Here is a 20,039-nt window from a genome sequence, read left to right on the forward strand (position 1 = left end):
GTCATCTTTTGGACAGTTGTCAAGTCAGCAGTCTTCCCCATGATTGTGTGTCATACAGAATCAAAACGAGAGACCATTTAAAGGCTTTTCCAGGTGTTTTGAGTTAGTTAGCTAATTAGAGTGTGGCACCAGGTGTCTTCAATATCTGACCTTTTCACCATATTCTAATTTTCTGAGATGTTGAATTTAGGGTTTTCATTGGTTGTCAGCTATAATCATCTTCTTTTTGGCAAAAAACACTTATAATGTATCAGTCTGTTTGGAATGAATGTATACATTCTACAGGTTTGACTTTCTAAATGGAATTAATGAAATAAATCAACTTTTTCATGATATTCTAATAATATGACCAGCACCTGTATATGAACCAAATACACTCTGAATTAGGTACCTTTTGGAGTTGGGGGTTGTGACACCTTTTTCTCTTTGTGTGTGTGTGTGTGTGTGTGTGTGTGTGTGTGTGTGTGTGTGTGTGTGTGTGTGTGTGTGTGTGTGTGTGTGTGTGTGTGTGTGTGTGTGTGTGTGTGTGTGTGTGTGTGTGTGTGTGGTTTCCAGGGGAGACACTGCCTTGCACAAAGCGGCTTCGGAAAAACAGCATGCTGTGTGTCGATTGCTTGTGGAGGCCGGAGCTTCACTTAAGAGGACCAACTTCCTGGTACGTATGTCCACACAGACACACACACACACAGAAGGGACATACACACACACAAACAAACACACACAAGGAAGGGTGTGTCTCTCTCTCCTTCTTCCTCTCTGTGTGTGTCTCACTCCTTCTCAAGGACCAAATGTCTGACATCGGCTCATTCGAGTCTTCCACTTCCCGTAAATTGCAAGCTGTGGTGACTCACCTTATAGCTTGGGTAAAACACAGGCAATCATTGACTAGACATATGGAGAATATTGTCAGTAGGATTTCCAATGCTCGGATGATGTTGATGGTCCAACCCCAAAGCCTTAGTTATTTTAAATGTTTGCTTGAGACCCATCTGTTGAGTGTTTTTGGTGAACGGCCAATATGGGCCGCCTCAGCTTAATGAATGTGAAGGGTTCAGGTCAGGCTGCCCAGATGTGGTGCGTGGGATAATCAATGCCAGGGTAGTTGTTCCTAGCCACCGCTAACGAGGTGGCCATGACTAGCCTCTGCAGACACCAGGACAAAGGTGGTTTTAGAACAGTCTTTACGACCGGGGATATTTGATTAGGCAAGAGGCGTTTTGATTGCTGATACAGAGTATGGCCGTGCCAGGACTTTAAGCTGTTCAGGGTACATGTAACAGGATAGGAACCACACATGCCACCCCACCGACCGTCGACAGACTCTGATTCCACTTGTCTCCCGATAAATGTGAGCGTACAGATAAATGTACATGATACAGAGTGGCTGGCCTGTGGAGTGTGTGTGTGGACCGACAGAGAAGTAGTACCCTTGTGTCCTTGTGACCCTTGTTATCTATTTATTTGTAGTGGGACTGGAACTTTTTACTTTTGGAAGTGCTGAGTCATTATGCTGTTTTGTTTAACTTGAGGCCAGCAGCATCATACTCACGTGTGTGTGGGTGTGTGTGCGTGCGTGCGTGCGTGTGTGTGTGCGTGTGTGTGTGTGTGTGTGTGGGTGGGTGCGTGTGCTTGTGTGTGTGTGTGTGTGTGTGTGTGTGTGTGTGTGTGTGTGTGTGCGTGTGCGCGTGCGTGCGCGCGTGTGTGTGTGTGTGTGCGTGCTCCAGGGGAGGACTCCAGCGGAACAGGCTCAGGGTGAAGGAGACCATGAGCTGTCCTCCTACCTGAGCACCCAGCAACTACTCACCCCCACACCCCCCACCCACGAAGACCTGGAGACCGCCGTCTGACCCCCCGCCCACACACACACGCACACACACACACACACACTCCAATGTCCGTGTCCTTCTATTCCCTACACATCCCTTCAGATAAAAGGGAGGGACTGAAGCGAAGGATGATGGGTAAAATAAGTTCTAAGATGGATTCCCGGTCCACATTCTCAGACCAACGGAGGGACAACATTCGCTGGGGAACCTCTGAAAACAAATGGGCATGAAAAAATAGACCGAAATGACCCAACTGAAAAGGAAGAGGAGTGAAGGAGTTTATAAACCACAGGACGGCGGTAAATAATTGATCGGCTATTTATTTTTTATTTATTATGTGACTATTGTTATCATTTTCCAGGTTTGATCGGGGGGGGGGGAGCGGGGTTCACTCTGATCTACGCTGGGTCTCGGGGTGTGTTCTGGTGCCCTTCTGGATCTCTCACACCACCACACCAATCTGAAGTGTCAGGTGACCCCACACAACCGCGGGGAGGTTTTCTAGAACCACACACAAATTCAAATCCCAGCCGAGATCAAAGTGGGCCTAAAATGTTTGTTCTGCTTAAAATGAATAACCTGCGCCGCCCGGGGGGTCAGTTAAGGGGGGTTGGACCAAGGACCCTATTATGGGTGGATTTCTTTGTCATGTGCCAAAGTCGTTGCGATGTCACATTCAGTCTATGATTGCAAACAACTGCCACCGTTATCATATTTATTGAAATGTTTCAATCCATTTAAACAGGAAAGGCCTGCTTTTAAGGGAGGAGAATTCTAATTTCCACGATACAGAGAGAGACCTGTGTGTGGTTTACGTGTTTGTTCTCAAACTTTATTTTGCCATTTTTCTTAAAATAACAATGCTTTTACAATGCATGCCTATCTAACAGAAGTGTATTTATTGAGTTGGCTCTAATGTTTACTTGCGTTCGTTTATATTTTTCGCCCGGCTCCCCCCCTCCCCCCCTGCCCACACACACACAGACACACACAAACATACAAACACACACCCATATCATATATACAAAAGTAAGCTAAGTCCATCCACACCACTGCAACAGGATTACAGTCTTGAGGTGGACACAGGAAAGTCTTCGAGATGACATGATGTACGTCTACAAACGGTGCACTCCTGTGTCACGAGGAAGGTGTGTATGTGCAAGTGCACTTACACACGTATACAGGCGTGTTTTGAATTGCCCCTTGAGGGTCTGCGATCCGGCTAGCCCGTGTGTACACAGACCCAAGTATGTGTTGGGATTTGTGCGCGTGTGTGTGTGTGTTTGTTTGTGTGTGTGTGTGTGTGTGTGTGTGCGCGTTTCAGTTGGCCTGTGTGTTTGCATTGCATCTATCAAAGAGGGGAGAGTGAGAGTAAAATCTGAGCCGTATTCAATGCAATACGAATATGAATGGCATGTTGTTTTATTTTTTAACATTTCCCTATTTAAAGTTTACATTACATTAATGTTTTGAACATAGTTGTCCACAGAGCACCAACGAGTATTGAATGTGCAATTTTACTACAGTGCTGGTGGCGTTTATGATTGTCTGGTTCTGTTTAGTTTTTATTCTTTTCAGTTGGTGCGCATGTATATTTTGAACGGTTAACACCTTTTTTTTATATCGTAACCTATTGTAAACCGAATTAATTGCTGAGTGGCGTACAACGATCTCAGATGGGATCTGTGGGGGGAGAGGGGCGATTAGGGCTGGTTTAAAAGGAGTGGCACAGGGACAGCTATTTTAGTCACCGCCTGCGCTAAATGACCACGGTAGCTCCAACCCTACAACTTTTATTTATTATTAATGTATCATTTTCGTTTTTGTTTCTTTGCACCCAACACCTCTTTGGTGACCAAAATAATTTCTATTTCCTTTAAAGATTACATTTTTTGGGAAAAGTCATTGGTGCTCTCAAGAAAGATTGATATCCTGATATCCTGCAGAACCACATACATTTTACCTTTTCCTCTCCATCCCTCTCAACCTGACCTTCTAACCTCTCTTTGTCCCCTATTACAGGCAAACAAAATCCCCACCAAAACATAGGCATCTTCTAACAGGGGTATTCACCCCCATATCCCCCGTTATCTAACCTTAAAACCCACCGAACTCTTCCTCCAAACACCCCCTCAAGTGCAGATTGTTCTTTACCCGCCATGTAGAGTGTATGCCAGGAGAGGTTCTTCATTGAGAACGTTGAAATGGTTGCTCCTCTGACGTATCATTCACACACTGACAAACATAGAGAAATTAGGTCGCATTCTACAGTTGTGAACGGTGCCCGTGCTCTTGATGTGGTTGGTTACTGAGGCACAAGATTCACTCTGACTTTTTCTCTACATTCTTCAAATTGTTGAGTAGAAATATACAAATTGGTTTGAAACTGTGTCACTTGTCAGCATTGTTTTATGCATGGCATTTTCTAACCTCTAGGAGTACTTTTGAACATTGACTTAAAGTGGCATTACTATGGTTGTTTTACAATACAATTCAATTGAACAATTTTAATAAAATGATATAGTTTTAATGGTTTAAAATGTGTAATAGTTACTTGAGATTTATGCTTAGGTCGGAAAAATATTGAGTGTGTAGTGTTTTTTTGTTTGTTTTGTATATTCCTTTTATCTGCTGAGGTTTTTATCACATGAACATTCATTGTTAACCCTGTTTTCGATCATATGATCTCTTAAGAAAAAAAGAGTGACGACAATGGGGTGACGAATGATGACTAAAAGCAAGATGGCACAGACGCCAGCAGCTAAACAAACACAACTTCACCCTCTTGAAAAAAAAGTGAACCTCGCTAAAAATAGCCTACATCGAAAGATTAATCATTCAGTTCTTGTGTTGGGTAATGAAAAAGAGGATGTGATAAGGGTGTAACTAACCACTGCTCGAGAGCATCAAGTAGTTTAAAGACTTGCGTGCAGTGGAGAGGAATCCATTGTGAGAGTGTGAAACTTCTTGAATGGTCGATAACAGCAAACTGTTTGAAAGTGTCACTAAGGTCAACCTGCTGTGCTAGTGAAGAATGTAAGTGTTTCCATGATGATTCGTAAATGTGTACAGTGAGCTAGAGTGTCATACTCTCACTAATGTGATCCACAGAAAAACCTTGGTCCAAGTGATCCCAGATGATTCAAGTAAAATATCCAAGTCTACTGCCAAACCAAGTGATGCTGTGTAAGAAGAGTGTCTAATCAAAACCCAACTTCCTGACTATGGTCGACTTAAGAAACCAAGGACGATTGTTTCTTTTCCTCTCTCTCCTTCTTTCTCTCCGTTCACATATTTACAGTTTCTTTTTTCTACAGGGACTACTGAGTGCCATAAACAGTGTTGGATTTGGATGTAATATAATCCCACCACTCTATGTTCAGAGAGTGTGTTATATTTTATAAGAAAAGCAAATAAAAAAAATAGGAAGTCGATGGCACAGAAAAGAAAAACAGAGGCTATCGCTAATAGTTTAGCACGAGCGATTGTACAACTATTACATTGTCTAAATAACCATATCATTTCAGAATAAATAAAGTTTGAAACGTTAATCTAAAATTCCATTTTTGTGGTCGTCATTTGTTCTCTTAATTGAACTGAACATTCGCCTGACGTCATCGGCGTTATAGTGTCGAGAGGACAACCTGAAACGGGATGCTCCAAATGAGCATCATTGGCGTGAGAGATGGCGGGATAATGGTGCAAGCCAGATGCCTTCCGAGGTGCAAGTGGGGAAATCTCCCAGCTTTCCTGCGGCATTTGACGGGGGCACCCCCCAGAACTCGGAGTTCTGAGAGTATACTGAGTTCAGTGATGACGCTCTCAACAAAAAATGTATTTCTTGACGCTCTCAACACATACGATAGGTCACTCGGAGTTGCATGCTGAACGTGAAAAAGTTCTTATTGGTTTTGCGGCCGGTGACACAGAGCCCATCTCGGCTGGTAGGAGGTAACAGCAAGGTGCTGACATTGCAGAAAAAGTTTTTGCATGTGCTATTTGTGGCGATAACAAATCAACATTTGCATCTCTTGGCCAAGAAAGAAGAGTTGAGGAAGAAATGGTTGGATTGGACATTACCACTATTTCAACATTTAGTTGTTGCGCATATTGAATAGGCTAAAAACTGGCTAAATATACCGGGCGGCGATGCCCGGGCCCCGGCAGCAGTATTCTTTCTGTATTCAATCAACCAGAAATGCCCAGAACCAGAAACCCCCAAGGAGCAGCAGTTCTCTCCCTCTCTCTCCTTCTCCCTCTCTGTGTCTCTCTCTCTCCTTCTCCCTCTCTCTCCAAGGAGGCGACGTCGTCAACCTCGAAGTGCTCGTCGTCGGCGTCCTGGGCGTCCGGAACTCCGGCCCTGAAGATGTCGATGGCCTCAGCGAGGTCCACCGACGGGGAGAAAAAGAGGTGCCTGGAGAGGAGCCCCTCTTCAGGCAGCGCGCGGCATGGCGGCGGGTTCGGGACAAGCCCATAAGGCGAAGCCTAGACAGCGTAGCCTACATGAAATAGAACATGTTGTTCCTCCCTGCCAGCTCCTCCACCACTAGAACAGTGTGAAACCCTCTGGGCTTATGTCGCCTTTATCCAACCTTTGGCGAGCAAACCGCCGCTGTAGTGTGCGGATAAAGAGCAGACCCAGGGGAACCACGGGGTGGGCAGCTGACATCAGCCCCAACAGGTGCATGATGGACAGTACGGTCGTGCTCCTGCAAACGCAAAAGCAGGTGAGTGCCAAGTGGATAGCATCTTGCCGAGGAGGCGAGAGCCTCGCTGCCATCTTGGCTTAGTCCAGGCAAAACCCTGAACGCAACTTTCTTTGGAAAAAAGAGCAACTTTCGGCGTTAAACTCTTTCATTACCAAGAAGGATGTTTTTGCCCTGCTACCAACAGGCTTTGATTGGCTATGAGGAATGTACAGACTCATATGATAGACATTCGTAGCGCCCAATAAACGGTTCCGGGCAATCGTAAACCACGCCTCAAATATGAGAAAATAAATGTGTGGTTCCCAGACCTTATCTTTATGTAGATTGAGATGAGGTCTGGCGTTAGCCATGCTAGAGGAACCCAAGGCAGAGAGATGATTTATCCCCGTCATGGTGTCTCTTACAGCAGCTTCCTTTGAGTTTCTAAAAATAAGTAGGTCGTCGAGGAAAAGAGAAGAGAACCCACATTCCCTGACAAATTTTTGGAGCGCATGCAAGAGCTCTCAGGGGACAAGCCCATAAGATGAAGCCTATAGACGGCGTAGCTTACATCAAATATAACTAAAATGGTGAACAGTGCAGAGCCTAATGGCTGACCCAGTCCAGCTCCACCTCTCTGCCCCAGCTGATTTGATCTTATGCTGGCCAATCAACCCGGTTGTGTTTGGGGTGTATGGTTAGGTTAATGGGTTATGGTTAGGTTACAATTAGGGCATTTAGCAGACGCTTTTATCCAAAGTGACTTACATTGTTCAATACACACCGATGGCAGGGTCAACCATGCAAGGCGACAGCCAGCTCGTGTTAAGTGTCTTGCTCAGGGACACATCAACACTCAGCTAGGAGGAGCTGGGATCGAACTAGCAACCTTACAAGACAATCGCTCTATCTCCTGAGCTTGGCCGGCCCGATGTAGGTTTATGGTTTAATGTTCGGCTAGGCCGACCCGATTTAGGTTTATGGTTTAATGTTCGGTTTATGATTAGGTTTAGTGGTTAAGGTCAGGGATACGGCTACGTCCTATGCCCTTTGCTAACCAATTTTCCTGATGAAAGATGCACCAGGAAAGATGTGAAGGAGAATTGATTTACTGAGGAAAAGAGAACCACTGTTCGGTGGTTGGCCGTGGAATCCAACAGAATTTAATCTAAACTATATAATAATTCTACTGAGAATGTTTGCCGTGGTTAAACTACAATGCTTCTAAAATAGCATCTTCGATTCTTTGCCCCTTGCGTTCTTACCAGTTAAATGCAGGCTGTTTAACCGTGATGATTTAACCATTGTTGGAATTAATATTAAATTAAAACAAAACGGAAATAGGCTTACAAGCACAAGAGCGAAACCAATTGGTTGTCACATTGTAGAATGGGTGCTCACGCTCTCCCTCCTGTCGACTCTTATATTTTTCTTTTAATGCAACCTTTGATGCAACTCGAACATTCCATCCAAGCCCGTTCACATTCAAACTCCTCGGCCCGAAAGCTCCACCTCCTTGCATGACAGTGCTAAACATTTACAGTAAACGGCTGCGTCCCGTTTAAGAAAGGGGCGGCGGCTGGGCGGTATTTGAGCGGACAACATAGCGGTAGAGCGTCAGTTTCGAGTCCGTCGTTGTCCAAAGGGTACTGAAGTCACACGCGGAGGAGTACCGTCTTGTTGGAGGAATTAATTTATTAGTATCTGCTCATTATCTGTTCCGCTGTCTGACGGTAAGTATCCCGTCCCGTCTTAATGCATGCCATGAGAAGGACTAGATGTCCTTCAATCGGATCTTAAGTCACTTTAAAGTTTTCATGTGGTGCCTTCTTTACCTAGGATTATGAAAAAATCGAGTGATTTCATGATAAATCAATCTTATCAAATTGGTCTGCGTTGTTGTTAGTTGACAGCTAAGCATGATTTAGCGGTCACTTCTACTAGAAAAGCAAACTACCAAGTGAACTCAAATTGACAAGCAAGTTCGGACATGTTTGACAATTACCTATTCTCAATTCAACTAGCATAGGTCAACTAGTATCAACTTTCTTATTGCAAGTGAATGATAAATGATGTATTCAAGCCCGTGATACAGTTCACACTTGTTCAATAAAGGTTGTGCTTGCATACAATAAGCCTAACCTTGCTAAAGTACGATACATTTACGTGTGTGTGTGTGTGTGTGTGTGTGTGTGTGAACTGGGAACAATGGTGTACAAACAAACTATTATTTTAAGAGAGAGAGGGTGCTTTCTTCAAATGTACATCCTTCCTTTAAAGAAACGTGTATTTTCTGTTTTGACTCTAGAAGAACTCTCTAGAAGCATGGCCGCCCAGCATAAGGGCGCAAGCCATGATCTGCCCTCCCCAAACGGGGTGTCGGTCGCGGAGCACGTCGACATGGAGAACACCAGGGAGCTGAGCCTGATGAGGGCCTTCGCCCAGCGGAGACGCCCCGTAAGCACAAGACCGGTCGCCCTGGGCAACGGGACGTCGGCTAACGGGCCAGCTGCGGTTCCTCCTTCCTCTGTGGAGGAAGAAGAACCCAAGAAAAAGAAGAAGAAGAGGAATTTCCTGAAACGACTCCGTGAGTTAATCTCATGTGTACCCAGGGGTGCTGAAGCAGACGACGGAGAACCAGCTGGGCCGGGCTTCAGGAACAGTGGCGTGTCCCCGGGTGAGCGATGCTGAGTTGACTGAATGTTTGACTAACCCTTCCTGAAGGTGCGTCCACTCGAGGGGCGACCCCGTACATGGACTGCATTTAAAGAGCGCTTTTCTAACCAGTGGCCGCTCGAAGCGCTTCACAATATGGCCCAACGTTCACCCATTCACACACCGACGGCGGTGTCAACCACGCAAGGCGACAGCCAGCTCGTCGGGAGCAGTCGGGGTGAGGTGTCTCGCTCAGGGACACTAAGCTAGGAGGAGCCGGGGATCGAACTGGCAGCCTTCCGGTTACCACCCCACGCCTTCCCTGTGAGTCACTGGATTTCGGGGCTGCGTCATCGGGCGCAGACCGTTTTCAAACACGCCTCGGTTTACAGCGTTGTGTCTTTCTGGAGGGTAGCGCAAATCTACCGGTTGGCCGCTTGGTGCGACGGTGCGTCGCGCGGCACGCCCTGGGGACAAAGTTGAAATGATTTCGACTGGGGGGGTGCGGTCGGGCGCACGGCCCCTCCTCCCCCTCTGTGAAACGACACGGGCGCTTTCTCCATAGGAAAGCAACGGAGTGAGTCCCGCGCGGTCCTCGTGAGGTGAACACACCTTGATGGTGTTCATTGTCGCTGTTTACTGTCTGGCTAAATAACTCAGATTAACAATCGGGGAAAGGGCATTCCCAGACATGATCACTTGCACCCAGACACATGCCTGCCACGGCCCTTTTAGGAATAGGACACCGGAATTTAGCATGCACACATCTTGGAGATGTTCCACTCTTTTCCAATTCTATTTTTAGCTCTAAAAACAAGACGGACCTAAGTGAGCTCATGGCTTGCCACGGGTTTGAGTCCGGTGTTCCCCGTGGTTCCTCCTGAAGGGGTCCCTTCATCCTTCCAATGCCTTCGGAAAGGGGTTGGCAATGTGTGTTGGCAATGTCGGTCATGATTCGTCTTGTCTGGTTGTGTCATAATTTCATCGAAAAAGAAACTGGCCGGCCTGTTTTTATCCCTTGCGGTTTGTGTGTTTTTGTTAGCGAGTATGCACTTGTTTCCAGGTGAGTGTACGCTAACATTTTCGGCTTGTTTGTCTGTTTTCTCCAGCGACACTCTTGCAACAAAGCAAGAGTGTTGATGTGCTAACGACCAAGCTAATTGAGATAGCCAACAGCTCCTTCATTCCTCCGGAAATAGAGTCTGATGCAGAAGAGGGTAAGGGCTTTTGTTTTTAGAGTCACAGACACACACACAACCTCACAAAAGTGTGTGTGTGTGTGTGTGTGTGTGTGTGTGTGTGTGTGTGTGTGTGTGTGTGTGTGTGTGTGTGTGTGTGTGTGTGTGTGTGTGTGTGTGTGTGTGTGTGTGTGTGTGTGTCAACTTTTTCAGCTCAAAATGTTGTTTCTGTGTTGTTCAGGGGAAATAGAGAAGTTGGCGGGCCTGTTGCTCAGGCAATGCGGCGACACGGTGGAACAGGTAAGAACCAAATCAAAACACCTTTATTTTTAAATTTTTTACTGCAGTGCTTTCTTGGAGGACATCCCCAACGGCGTAAATCAATGTGTCTCCATCCACAAAGAGGCCCTCATTTCTCTATTTCTTTGTCATTAACCCTGGTTGTCGAGTCTCAAGTGGAATAAGAGTACAGCTCACCGAAGGTTTAGTTTTAATTTCTGGGCTTTCGGAGCTTTACAGCTTGACCCACCCATAAAGGTGCTTTTGGGCTACGGTGTCCATCTCCACAATTCACTAGACCTCAATAGCCTTTGAATTCTAGTGAACTTCAATGGACATTGAATTCTAGTGAACTTCATGGAGGTAAACCTGCTTGTATCTCAGAAAGCACGTAGCTGTGAACTCTTCTAGCATTAACGGGAGGAATTAGACATTTGTTTGAGAGTTAAGAAACCGCTGCAGCTGATGGTGATGTCAGCTTGTGGTTAGTTCATCCTGTGGTGTCACTGATTCTATTCTCACCCATTAACCACATTTCCTTGGCATGTGAGACTGAAATGGCTGACAGGCCAAGGAAACGTGTAATCAAAATGATGCCGTCTAACTCAGTGACTGGATATCTACTCTTTGATCATGAGACCATCAGGCTAGCCTGGTGTTCCCACAGGCTGCTGCTTGACAATAGTTTGAAAGATTAATGAATACAGGACCACGGCAGGCACCAATACCACCGTAACATACATTTCCTATTGTTTTCTCAATTATCTTCAAGGCGGAACCTACACTCTAAGTGTCGAGGAATATAAGGTTTTAATAATTGTGCAATTATTCAATTTATTCGTATACAGAGAAAATAAGTATTCTCTTAGTCTCAACGGAAATCCAAGAGAGGGAGAAGATGTATATATGAAAAGCGTAATGAACCTGTGTAAGTCCTACTTGGTATTAGAGAGTACTTCTGAGATACACTTGCTGCATGAAACAGTTCAACTATCAGGAAAGGAACACAAGTGATCAGTGGAAGGGATTGGTTAAGTGAATATTATGAGGAATATGAGATGGTACTTACCGTAAGTATTTCTACCAGTCAACATCTATGCTCATTGTCAGGACCACTTGGCTCAAGTAGAGCTGACATCAATGGGGAGACCACGCTGATCATAAGGATAGAACAATCATTTATTAAATGAACTATATACAAATGTAATCAGTAATGGGAAGCCAAACCAAAAGTGAAGTGCATATCAGCAGATGTAGTATAAGGCAAAATTAGGTATTGAGGAGCGAGGTCGCAGCCAGCACAGACATCATGAATAAAGTGAAACATGCCTTCTTTTGGCTTCTCCTCTAGGATTATGACTGCGCCCAGAAGTTCACGGAGATGCTGAGCAGCTACAGCATGTTCGGCAAATTGATGTCCAAGATCTTCCTCAAGATCGGCCTCCCGACCAACGACCCTGGGGACCGGGGACCCAAGGGTTCAGACGAGATCCAGACCAACATTGCTGTCACCTGCGAGGTAGTCTGTCTGTCTGTCTGTCTGTCTGTCTGACTGTCTGTCTGTCTGTCTGTCTGTCTGTCTGTCTGTCTGACTGACTGACTGACTGACTGACTGACTGACTGACTGACTGACTGACTGACTGACTGACTGACTGACTGACTGACTGACTGACTGACTGACTGACTGTCTGTCGACTGTCTGTCGACTGTCTGTCGACTGTCTGTCAGGCCATCTCGGACGGAGGGGGGGAGGAAATCGATTGACGTTAGGATTGTGATTATTGATCTCCTATGATCCTGAATTTCATTTATTTATTTATTTAAAGGACAGTGCACATTGATCAACATTTCTGTAAATGTGCCAATTTTCAACTGTAGTCCTACTCGCTACACGACTTTCAAAAATCATTGGAAGCAATTTGTGTAAGGTTACTCGGTTTATTAATAAGAAGAAGTGGTGAGTGAGTGGAGTTTTATTGCCACAAAGCAATTGCCACACGTTCCCATGGCTACACACTGAGTTCTTAGCAAGGCAACTTCTCTCCGCTCAAAGTGTAAGGAGCGAGAAACACAGAAAGTCACACTGATCGTGTGGCCCCCCCTAGCGGCTGTGGCCCTAAACAACCCCATAGGGCTTATGCCAGGGTTGGCCCTCGCCGTCCCCTTGATGCACATTGTCTCTTTTTAAACCAAAACTGGGTCATTGTCCGGAGCCTCGGAGAAGGAATACAATTTGATCATATATGATCTAATTGACCTGTCGCTAAGCTCCGCCCTTAGAACACAGATGAGCCAATGACATCCCAGCCTCAACTATACTCGAACAACGGCTCGGACAACTCCATTGAAAACAACAGGGTGAACGGTATTCCGAGAGGCTGCAGAATGGGGTATATTTTATCCCTTTCTCCGAAGCCACAATGGGACAAGAAAAAGGTTGTAATGTGGATCAGACTGTGCGGCATGCTAGAATACCAACTGAAGCCTGTTACCATCTGTATGTATTTAATAGTTTTGAATGTACCCTCCATAGCGTAATGTAGCCTTTTCGATTTGATCCTGGAAGAATTTAAATCCATCTTCGTCCAAATCCTCTCCAAAACCTCTTTTTTTGTTATCAAGTCTAGTTTGTTTATCCGAGTTCGTCATGTTGACGACGGTGGGCCTGACATGCTCCTTTTTTTAATATATTTATTAATTTATCTGAGGGGCCGGCCGACTTTAACCCCTGGCTGTAACCATGCACCATTCCTCTGTTGTTCCGTCAGGTGGCCACTAGGCTGTCTGCTATGGACACCCATCCAATGAACCGCGCTCTCGGGTTCGGTGCTCGGTACCTGAAAGAGCACTATCCTCTGGTATGTGGATAGCGCACACACACACTTGTTGATCATGCGCACACACACACACACACACACACACACACACACACGTTCCTTTTTACGACTCGTTAACTATTTGGAAATCTTTCAATGAATGAACGATTCTTTGTGCTTCTATTTTTTCTTTTCTAATGAATTGATCCTGAGCAAAAGATCTCCGGTAATATAAGGAACCCCTTTGTCCTTTCCCTCTCTGTCGGTAGGAGGAAGCGTTGAATGCAGACGAGGACCAAGATATTGACACGGACGTCGAGTGAGAGACGGGTCTCTTTGTTGGTTTGAGGGTGACAACTTTTATACCACTACCAAGTGGCAGTGCCAAGATCACAAGGAACACATCACAGTATGCAAGACTTTTTAAGTTAATTTCTCAGGGAAAGAGAATGAGAAATGTGCCAATGGGATTGTCCTAATTTTGCACAAAAAAATGGCAACCTCTTGTGTTTAGTTTAGTCTTTCTAGTGCCATGATCCAAAAAAAGAAGCTGCTTGTTGTCCTTTACACTGAGGTAATCTAATATGGTTATCTAACCAAATTATCTTATGTTGAGATAATATTATTTGGTTGTGAAGTGGCCAAAATCCTGGCCATCCATTAGTTATCGTTATTTAACCATGTATTTTTGAATCTTTATGTGAAGAGAGTGTGCTGGAATGAATAGCTTCTCTATTCTGAACGATAACTTACCAGTGGTCACTCCAAAGCAATAGCTGTGGGAAGGAGTGTTATCAATGTACATTTTTTTGCTATTGAAACCGATTTACCCATAGCAATGACTCTTGGTCACTTTTGTGTCAACAGTTTTACTATATATGGGAATAAATCTGATTTTCATCTCCCGGTTATTCTTTGTTGATTATTTGGCTGTGTGTAACATTGAAATAGCTGTTAAACTCTGAAATGATTGTGCCTCATCAAAATCCCCTGCTGAAAGAGTCATCGCTCACGCAAATTAGTTTTCCTCTGTAAAGTATGAGCAATAAAACCAAACGGGGAACAAGGTGTAACTCCCTTCAGCTTCTGTGGTCAGGCGCAGGCTCTGTGCTTTCTCCCTCCCAGGTGTTCTGCTAGATCAAAGCACAACTGCAGGTTGCGAGATTAGTATCTTGATGGCTGTGATACTTTCTTTGAAGACTGTTGTTCCAACTGTTGACCAGTTTTTGCTTGATTATTAGAGGCACTGCCAAATGGTTACCAAGCTGACCTGCCTCTCAGGACTCAACAGCAGTGTTTCCCCTAGAATTTTTTTTAGGCCCGGTGGTAAGAGCTGATAGTGTGATTTGTTATACATTTTTCACGGGATGCTAGAGTATTTGTTGGTTATTTCCATATAAAACACTTGCTTAGCCATCACAAGTTGATAATGATTCAATAAACACGTTATTAACAATAAACTAATTTTATTTACAATACAATTTTTGGTGGTGCCATGCTAATGATGATATACCTGAATGCTGTCAGATTGTCCGTTATGATGGGGCATCATCTGCGCACGCGCGACACCGCATTTTATTTTTAATTTTTTAATTTTTTAATTTTTTTTTTTTTTTTGGCCGGTTGTTGGCCTGGCGGGGGCGCTCGTTGGCCTGGCGGCCCGCCAGGCCTGAACAATGGTAGGGGAAACACTGAACAGTATATATATCGTTGTGACAAGTGCACACTCCTTTATCATGAATTTTTTATTACATAATGTTGTCACATAATATTCTAATAATACAAACACATTTTTTTCATCCGGGCCCGTGGATATCTTTTGTCTTGTCCCCTGCGGTCTCATCGCCCGTCTGCAGAAGGTTGGGCAGGTGGTGTACTAAGCATGTCGAAAGAAAACATCTAAACCAGAGAAAGACAAGAAAACCACAAATAAATGCTGGGTTGAACACGCAGATTAAGTCATTTAAGGTGATAGTAGGAAATGGTGATTCCAGAAATGAACTGTAAGAAACTGCTTAAATTGTATTGTTTACGTGAAAATAAATGAATCTTCTTTAACTATGGGTCCAAATTGGTTTCTTTATGAATATATAAATGTATTGTATGCAGTGTTTATATACAGAAGGTCAACCTTGGAAGGGTTTCCTGACGAGTTATAAGTGGAGGTGCATCTCGAGTGCTGTGCAAAACAGACAAGACAGTGTTATTTCACCAAAATTTGCCACATCCACGAATGAATCAAATGTAGTTGTAAAGACACTGATTGGGAAAATGCATCTACTGACGATTCATATACGACTCCAGCAGCAACATGCCTATAGAAAGAAACTCATGGTTACTCACTCTACGTCTTGTAAAATCAATTTGACGATTATAGAGAGATTACTTATTTCAGGGCTGGGATTCCAGCCACACATGTTAGGTTCAAAACATATTGCACATACACAAACCAGTTGATATAATGGTAACACAAAAAATGAGGTAATGAGAAGTGAGGCTGCAGCCAGTACAGACACCATGAATAAAGTAAAATATGTGCCTTCTATTAAGTGTTTTTTTGAGAACACAAAAAACCAAATCATTTTGACGAAATGGGTAAATGGGTAAATTTTCTTGTTGGGGGTAAACAAGGTACTATCAGAGTCTTGTTTCCATTTTGTTATTCACTCCAACTACCTGGTTTTGTATTTATTTGAGTCACTTGGAGCATGGGCATTTAGACACTGTTACGATTAGGGTTAGTTCTAGTGTGCTCATGGTTAGGGTCTGTACTGACATCACACAGAGGGGGCGGTGTTGAGGTACTAATTAGCGGTATTTGGGAACAGCTGAGTGGGCAGGTGAGTCTCAGGAAGTGAGACTGTGGGTTGAGAGTTTCTGGAGGTGGGACTCTGATATAGGACCTAACCCAAAGGGACAACCGTTTTGCTGTCAAGTCTCTTTAATGAGGGACCTTTTTGGTTGTTAATAAACAGGGAAGTTGAACGACGGGAGTCAAAGCGTGGGCTAGTCACCTGGAGACGAGGAGCCGCTGCGGAGTTTCACAGAGAGAGAGTTGTTCGCCTACGGTGGCTGTGGACCTGTGGTGAGTACCTCTTACCTAACCCCCTATAGGTAAGATTGCGCTGACCCAGGGAAAGTTTAGGAACATACTTCAAGTTGGTCGCAAAACGGAACAGACTTTAGGTTGCAGGCTGTCTACCCAGATAATAACGAGGGCGGTAGGTCTGGCTGACACTAAAGGCCGCCTCCCCATAGCTCTCTGTCCTCACCCGGGGAGCGAATCTTTTTTTCGTAGGATGGTAGGGCTAAGTACCTCCTTTTTCGCCTCTGATTGGTTGGAAGGGCTCTACTTTAGATCGTGTTTTGATTCTTAATTAAGTCATAGCTGTTTTGGGGAGGTTAGGGTTAGCTTAGAAGGGCTCCCCTCCGATGGTTAGGGTTATGTTTAGGGTTAACCCTAACCAATTGGGGGAGAGCCCTTCTAATCAATCAAAGGCAAATCAGAGGGGAAAAAGGTGGTAGGCCTACTTGTCCCTATACCCTCCTAAGAAAAAAAGATTTGCAACCGGAGAAGAACTAAAAGATCCCTATAGTGTTTTGAACACCAATAAGAGGATTTTAAGAACGATTCTAGAACTGTCGGGCAACCAATGAAGGGAGTTTAGGACAGGTGAGATGTGGGCCCTCCCTATTGGCTTTGTCCGTACACCAAGACCAGAAGACCTTGGTCAGTTATGGAGCGCATATGAGTGATGCCCTAAAACATCCTTTAGCCTACTGTCATTTTAAATTGAACTCACCTTGAGGGGTTCCACCCTTGGACTTTAATCTCATAGTCGGTTTCTTTAGCCGGTCTTCATACAAGAAAAAATAAAAAGATTAAAGATTGAATATGCATGCGGCATTAAAGTTGAATGTTTCTTTTATTGTAATTTATTTTCTTCTTCTCAAAACCCTCAAACCAGTTAATATAACGCTAACACATGGATTTGGTTTCAAATTACATATGCATGTATATTTGAATTAAGATTACTTGGTGGGTTTATATCTCAGGGGTTTAAATCTCTCGAAAATATACATACGAATAATGTAGGTATAAAACATAATTTAGCAGACGGTCATTAAAAAATGAACTCACCCTGTGTTGGTTCTGTTAGCTCGAAGAATATCGTCATCTCTTCATATAGGAAAGAAAAGAAATACAGATTGCATTGTGTATGAATCTTGTAATACATGTGAACCTTTATCGTCTAAAAACCTACCTTGTGGATTTGTTGTCCATGAGGCTGCTATTGTCAACATAGTCTTAACGTGTTTGTATTAAGATTACTGAAGGGATTAAATCTCTAGAAAATATAGTAATGTAGGTATAAAACATGATTTAGCCGACTGTCCTTTTAAATTGAACTCACCCTGTTTTGTTCCTGTCTGCTAGGGTACTATTCTCATCGTATCGATCTTCATACGGTCTTCATAAAGGAAAGAAAATCATTACAGATTGCACGACTTATGAATCTTGCAATACATGTGAACCTTTATTGTATAAAGTCCTACCTTGTGTATATGTTGTCCATGAGGGTGCTATTGTCATCATAGTTGAACGTATTTGAGTTAGGTTTACTGCAGGGTTTAAATCTCTAGAAAATGTACACATGAGTAATGTAGGTATAAAACATAATTGAGTCTACTCTCATTTAAATTGAACTCACCCTGTTTTGTTCCTGTCTGCTAGGGTACTATTCTCATCGTATCGGTCTTCATACAGCCTTCATATAGGGAACAAAATGAATGTGTATGAATCTTGCATGTGAACCCTTTATTGTCTAAAAACTCACCCTGTGGATATGCTGTCCAGGAGGGGGCTTTTGTCAACATATTGGTCCTCAGACATTCTTCATATAGGATGAAGAATATGCATTGCATCTGAATCTGGCATCGCATATGAGTGTACTCGATATTGTTATTCGTTTAGTGTTTTCCCCTCAACTCACCCTGTGGAGTTGCGGTTCCATAGGGTGGTGTTCTCATCGTATCGGTCTTCATACAGTCTTCATATAGGAAAATAAATTATGACAGATTGCATTGTTTATAAATCTTGCAATACACCCTTTATTGTCTAAAAACACTGCTGTCCATGAGGGTGCTGTTTGCAACAAATTGGTCCTCTGACAATCTTCACATTATACATTGCATCTGAATCAAGTATCACACGTTTATATATTGTAATTTGTTTCGTTATTTCCTCTTAAAACTCACCCGGTGGAGTTGCTGTCAATTGGAATAGGCCTATCGTCTACAGGCTGAACTCCTTCTCTAAAGAAACAATGTTTAAACAGTTCACCAATGTTGCGTGCTGAACTCTGAACATTGCTTTCAAAGGGGATGAATCTCTTACCTGTTGACATCTAACGAAGGTACAGGACTTCCAAAGACACAGCTCATTAGTAGCACAACCACAGAACACGCAAGATCCATGTTGCTGGAACATGAAGGTCTGTTCTTTCACCTTGAAAAACAAACAATATGGCTGATTTATAGCCGATAGGTATTTCTTTAAAACTCTTTTAAACTCTTTTTTTTTTTTCATCCGCACAATCTTTTTGTTGGCTAATTTAGTTTTTTGTTTTAATGGTATGATGTATTATATTTTCAAAAACCATTGTTCAGAACCGATACTTCTGTCCAAGAGAAGGAAAAGAGCGTTAAGCCTACCCAAATGCTATTCAAATATGTACCGGGATTGCCTCAGAGAACGGGTCCAGTGTGTAAGTCGATGGGCTTGTTGACTCAACCCTGCCAGGGCCAGTGAATGTATTGATCAGCTGTTGAAGTGTAAAGTTTGGGGGTTTCTGATGAAAGTATTGCATTTCTAATCGTTATTCTATGTAGGCCTACACACGTGACATTTTGAATTAATTTGAAATATTTTGCAACCGACCACTACATCGTTATAGATACTAAGGCTATGCTAACTCAAAGTGTATTATCTCTGTTTTTGATGCTTGGGTGTGGCCCAGACGAGTCTGTCCAGCATCTCCCCCTGGAGCCCCAGACCTCTCAACCATGTACATCAGTCCTGTAGTGTAGAGCCCTAATGCCACCTTGACACATCTCCCCTCTCATCTTCTTTCTCATCCTCCTCTCATCTCTCCTCTCTTCTTTTCTCCTTTTCCCATCTCTCCTCCATGCTAGCCTCCCCACTGACCCTATTGACTTTTCTTTTTCATAAACTTCATAAACAAGTCTACATATTAAACGTAGTAAAATAAAAAATATACAAATATTTGGTCTAGATGGTCTGGTTGTATTTATTGCCATTATATTCCACAGATGACTGTTTGTAAAACAGCCAACATAAATAAGCAGGATGGATTTATTAAACCATGAAGTCCCTGCCCGCGGAAAAGTGCTGTACCGTAAGCAACAATGTAGATGCGCAATCGCCTTTTCAACATCCATAACAATCATTTAAAAATCTGTCTCCTTGTAATGTTCCCAGTCCTACCACTAGGCGTCACTATGCACATTCACATGTTTATTCCATCATATTGGGGACTAATTTGTTAGGTTTAGTCATAAAACACTTTCTAACAG

At 43.6% G+C, this 20,039-nt stretch overlaps 3 protein-coding genes across 14 annotated transcripts in view; 2 read left to right on the forward strand and 1 right to left on the reverse strand.

The window, feature by feature from the left end:
• Positions 1-5,387, forward strand: part of dgki (diacylglycerol kinase, iota) — a 61,897-nt gene extending 56,510 nt beyond the window's left edge. For 5 of the 6 annotated variants that reach the window (XM_030341527.1, XM_030341525.1, XM_030341526.1 and 2 more), the window contains 2 exons: positions 556-655; positions 1,725-5,387. In XM_030341527.1, the coding sequence (XP_030197387.1) occupies positions 556-655; positions 1,725-1,847 (223 nt within the window). In that variant the 3' untranslated portion in view covers positions 1,848-5,387. The remainder of the gene's footprint in view (positions 1-555; positions 656-1,724) is intronic. The other variant, XR_003973985.1, reaches the window with a different exon arrangement.
• Positions 5,388-8,070: 2,683 nt separating this feature from the next.
• LOC115532063 (apoptosis facilitator Bcl-2-like protein 14) lies at positions 8,071-14,353 on the forward strand. 2 transcript variants are annotated; one of them, XM_030341533.1, is made up of 7 exons: positions 8,071-8,247; positions 8,823-9,191; positions 10,279-10,386; positions 10,589-10,647; positions 11,978-12,145; positions 13,395-13,484; positions 13,712-14,353. In XM_030341533.1, exons 2-7 carry the CDS (start codon positions 8,840-8,842, stop codon positions 13,763-13,765), a joined length of 831 nt encoding a protein of 276 aa, XP_030197393.1. In that variant the 5' UTR covers positions 8,071-8,247; positions 8,823-8,839; the 3' UTR covers positions 13,766-14,353. The 2 variants fall into 2 exon arrangements, with proteins under 2 accessions (XP_030197393.1, XP_030197394.1); XM_030341534.1 differs by having other exon boundaries at positions 8,110-8,247; positions 8,826-9,191.
• Positions 14,354-15,168: 815 nt separating this feature from the next.
• LOC115532064 (uncharacterized) lies at positions 15,169-19,195 on the reverse strand. Of its 6 annotated transcripts, XM_030341536.1 has the most exons (12): positions 19,158-19,195; positions 18,841-18,951; positions 18,702-18,758; positions 18,437-18,493; positions 18,155-18,211; positions 18,000-18,026; positions 17,858-17,914; positions 17,584-17,622; positions 17,246-17,299; positions 15,728-15,757; positions 15,574-15,621; positions 15,169-15,341 (listed from the first exon to the last, which is right to left on the reverse strand). In XM_030341536.1, exons 2-12 carry the CDS (start codon positions 18,918-18,920, stop codon positions 15,239-15,241), a joined length of 609 nt encoding a protein of 202 aa, XP_030197396.1. In that variant the 5' UTR covers positions 18,921-18,951; positions 19,158-19,195; the 3' UTR covers positions 15,169-15,238. The 6 variants fall into 6 exon arrangements, with proteins under 6 accessions (XP_030197396.1, XP_030197395.1, XP_030197397.1 ...); XM_030341535.1 differs by lacking the exon at positions 19,158-19,195 and having other exon boundaries at positions 18,841-19,151; XM_030341537.1 differs by lacking the exons at positions 15,728-15,757; positions 19,158-19,195 and having other exon boundaries at positions 18,841-19,151.
• Between the last annotated feature and the right edge of the window lie 844 nt (positions 19,196-20,039).

This window comes from Gadus morhua, chromosome 19 (assembly GCF_902167405.1).
Source record: "Gadus morhua chromosome 19, gadMor3.0, whole genome shotgun sequence".
Taxonomy (NCBI): domain Eukaryota; kingdom Metazoa; phylum Chordata; class Actinopteri; order Gadiformes; family Gadidae; genus Gadus; species Gadus morhua.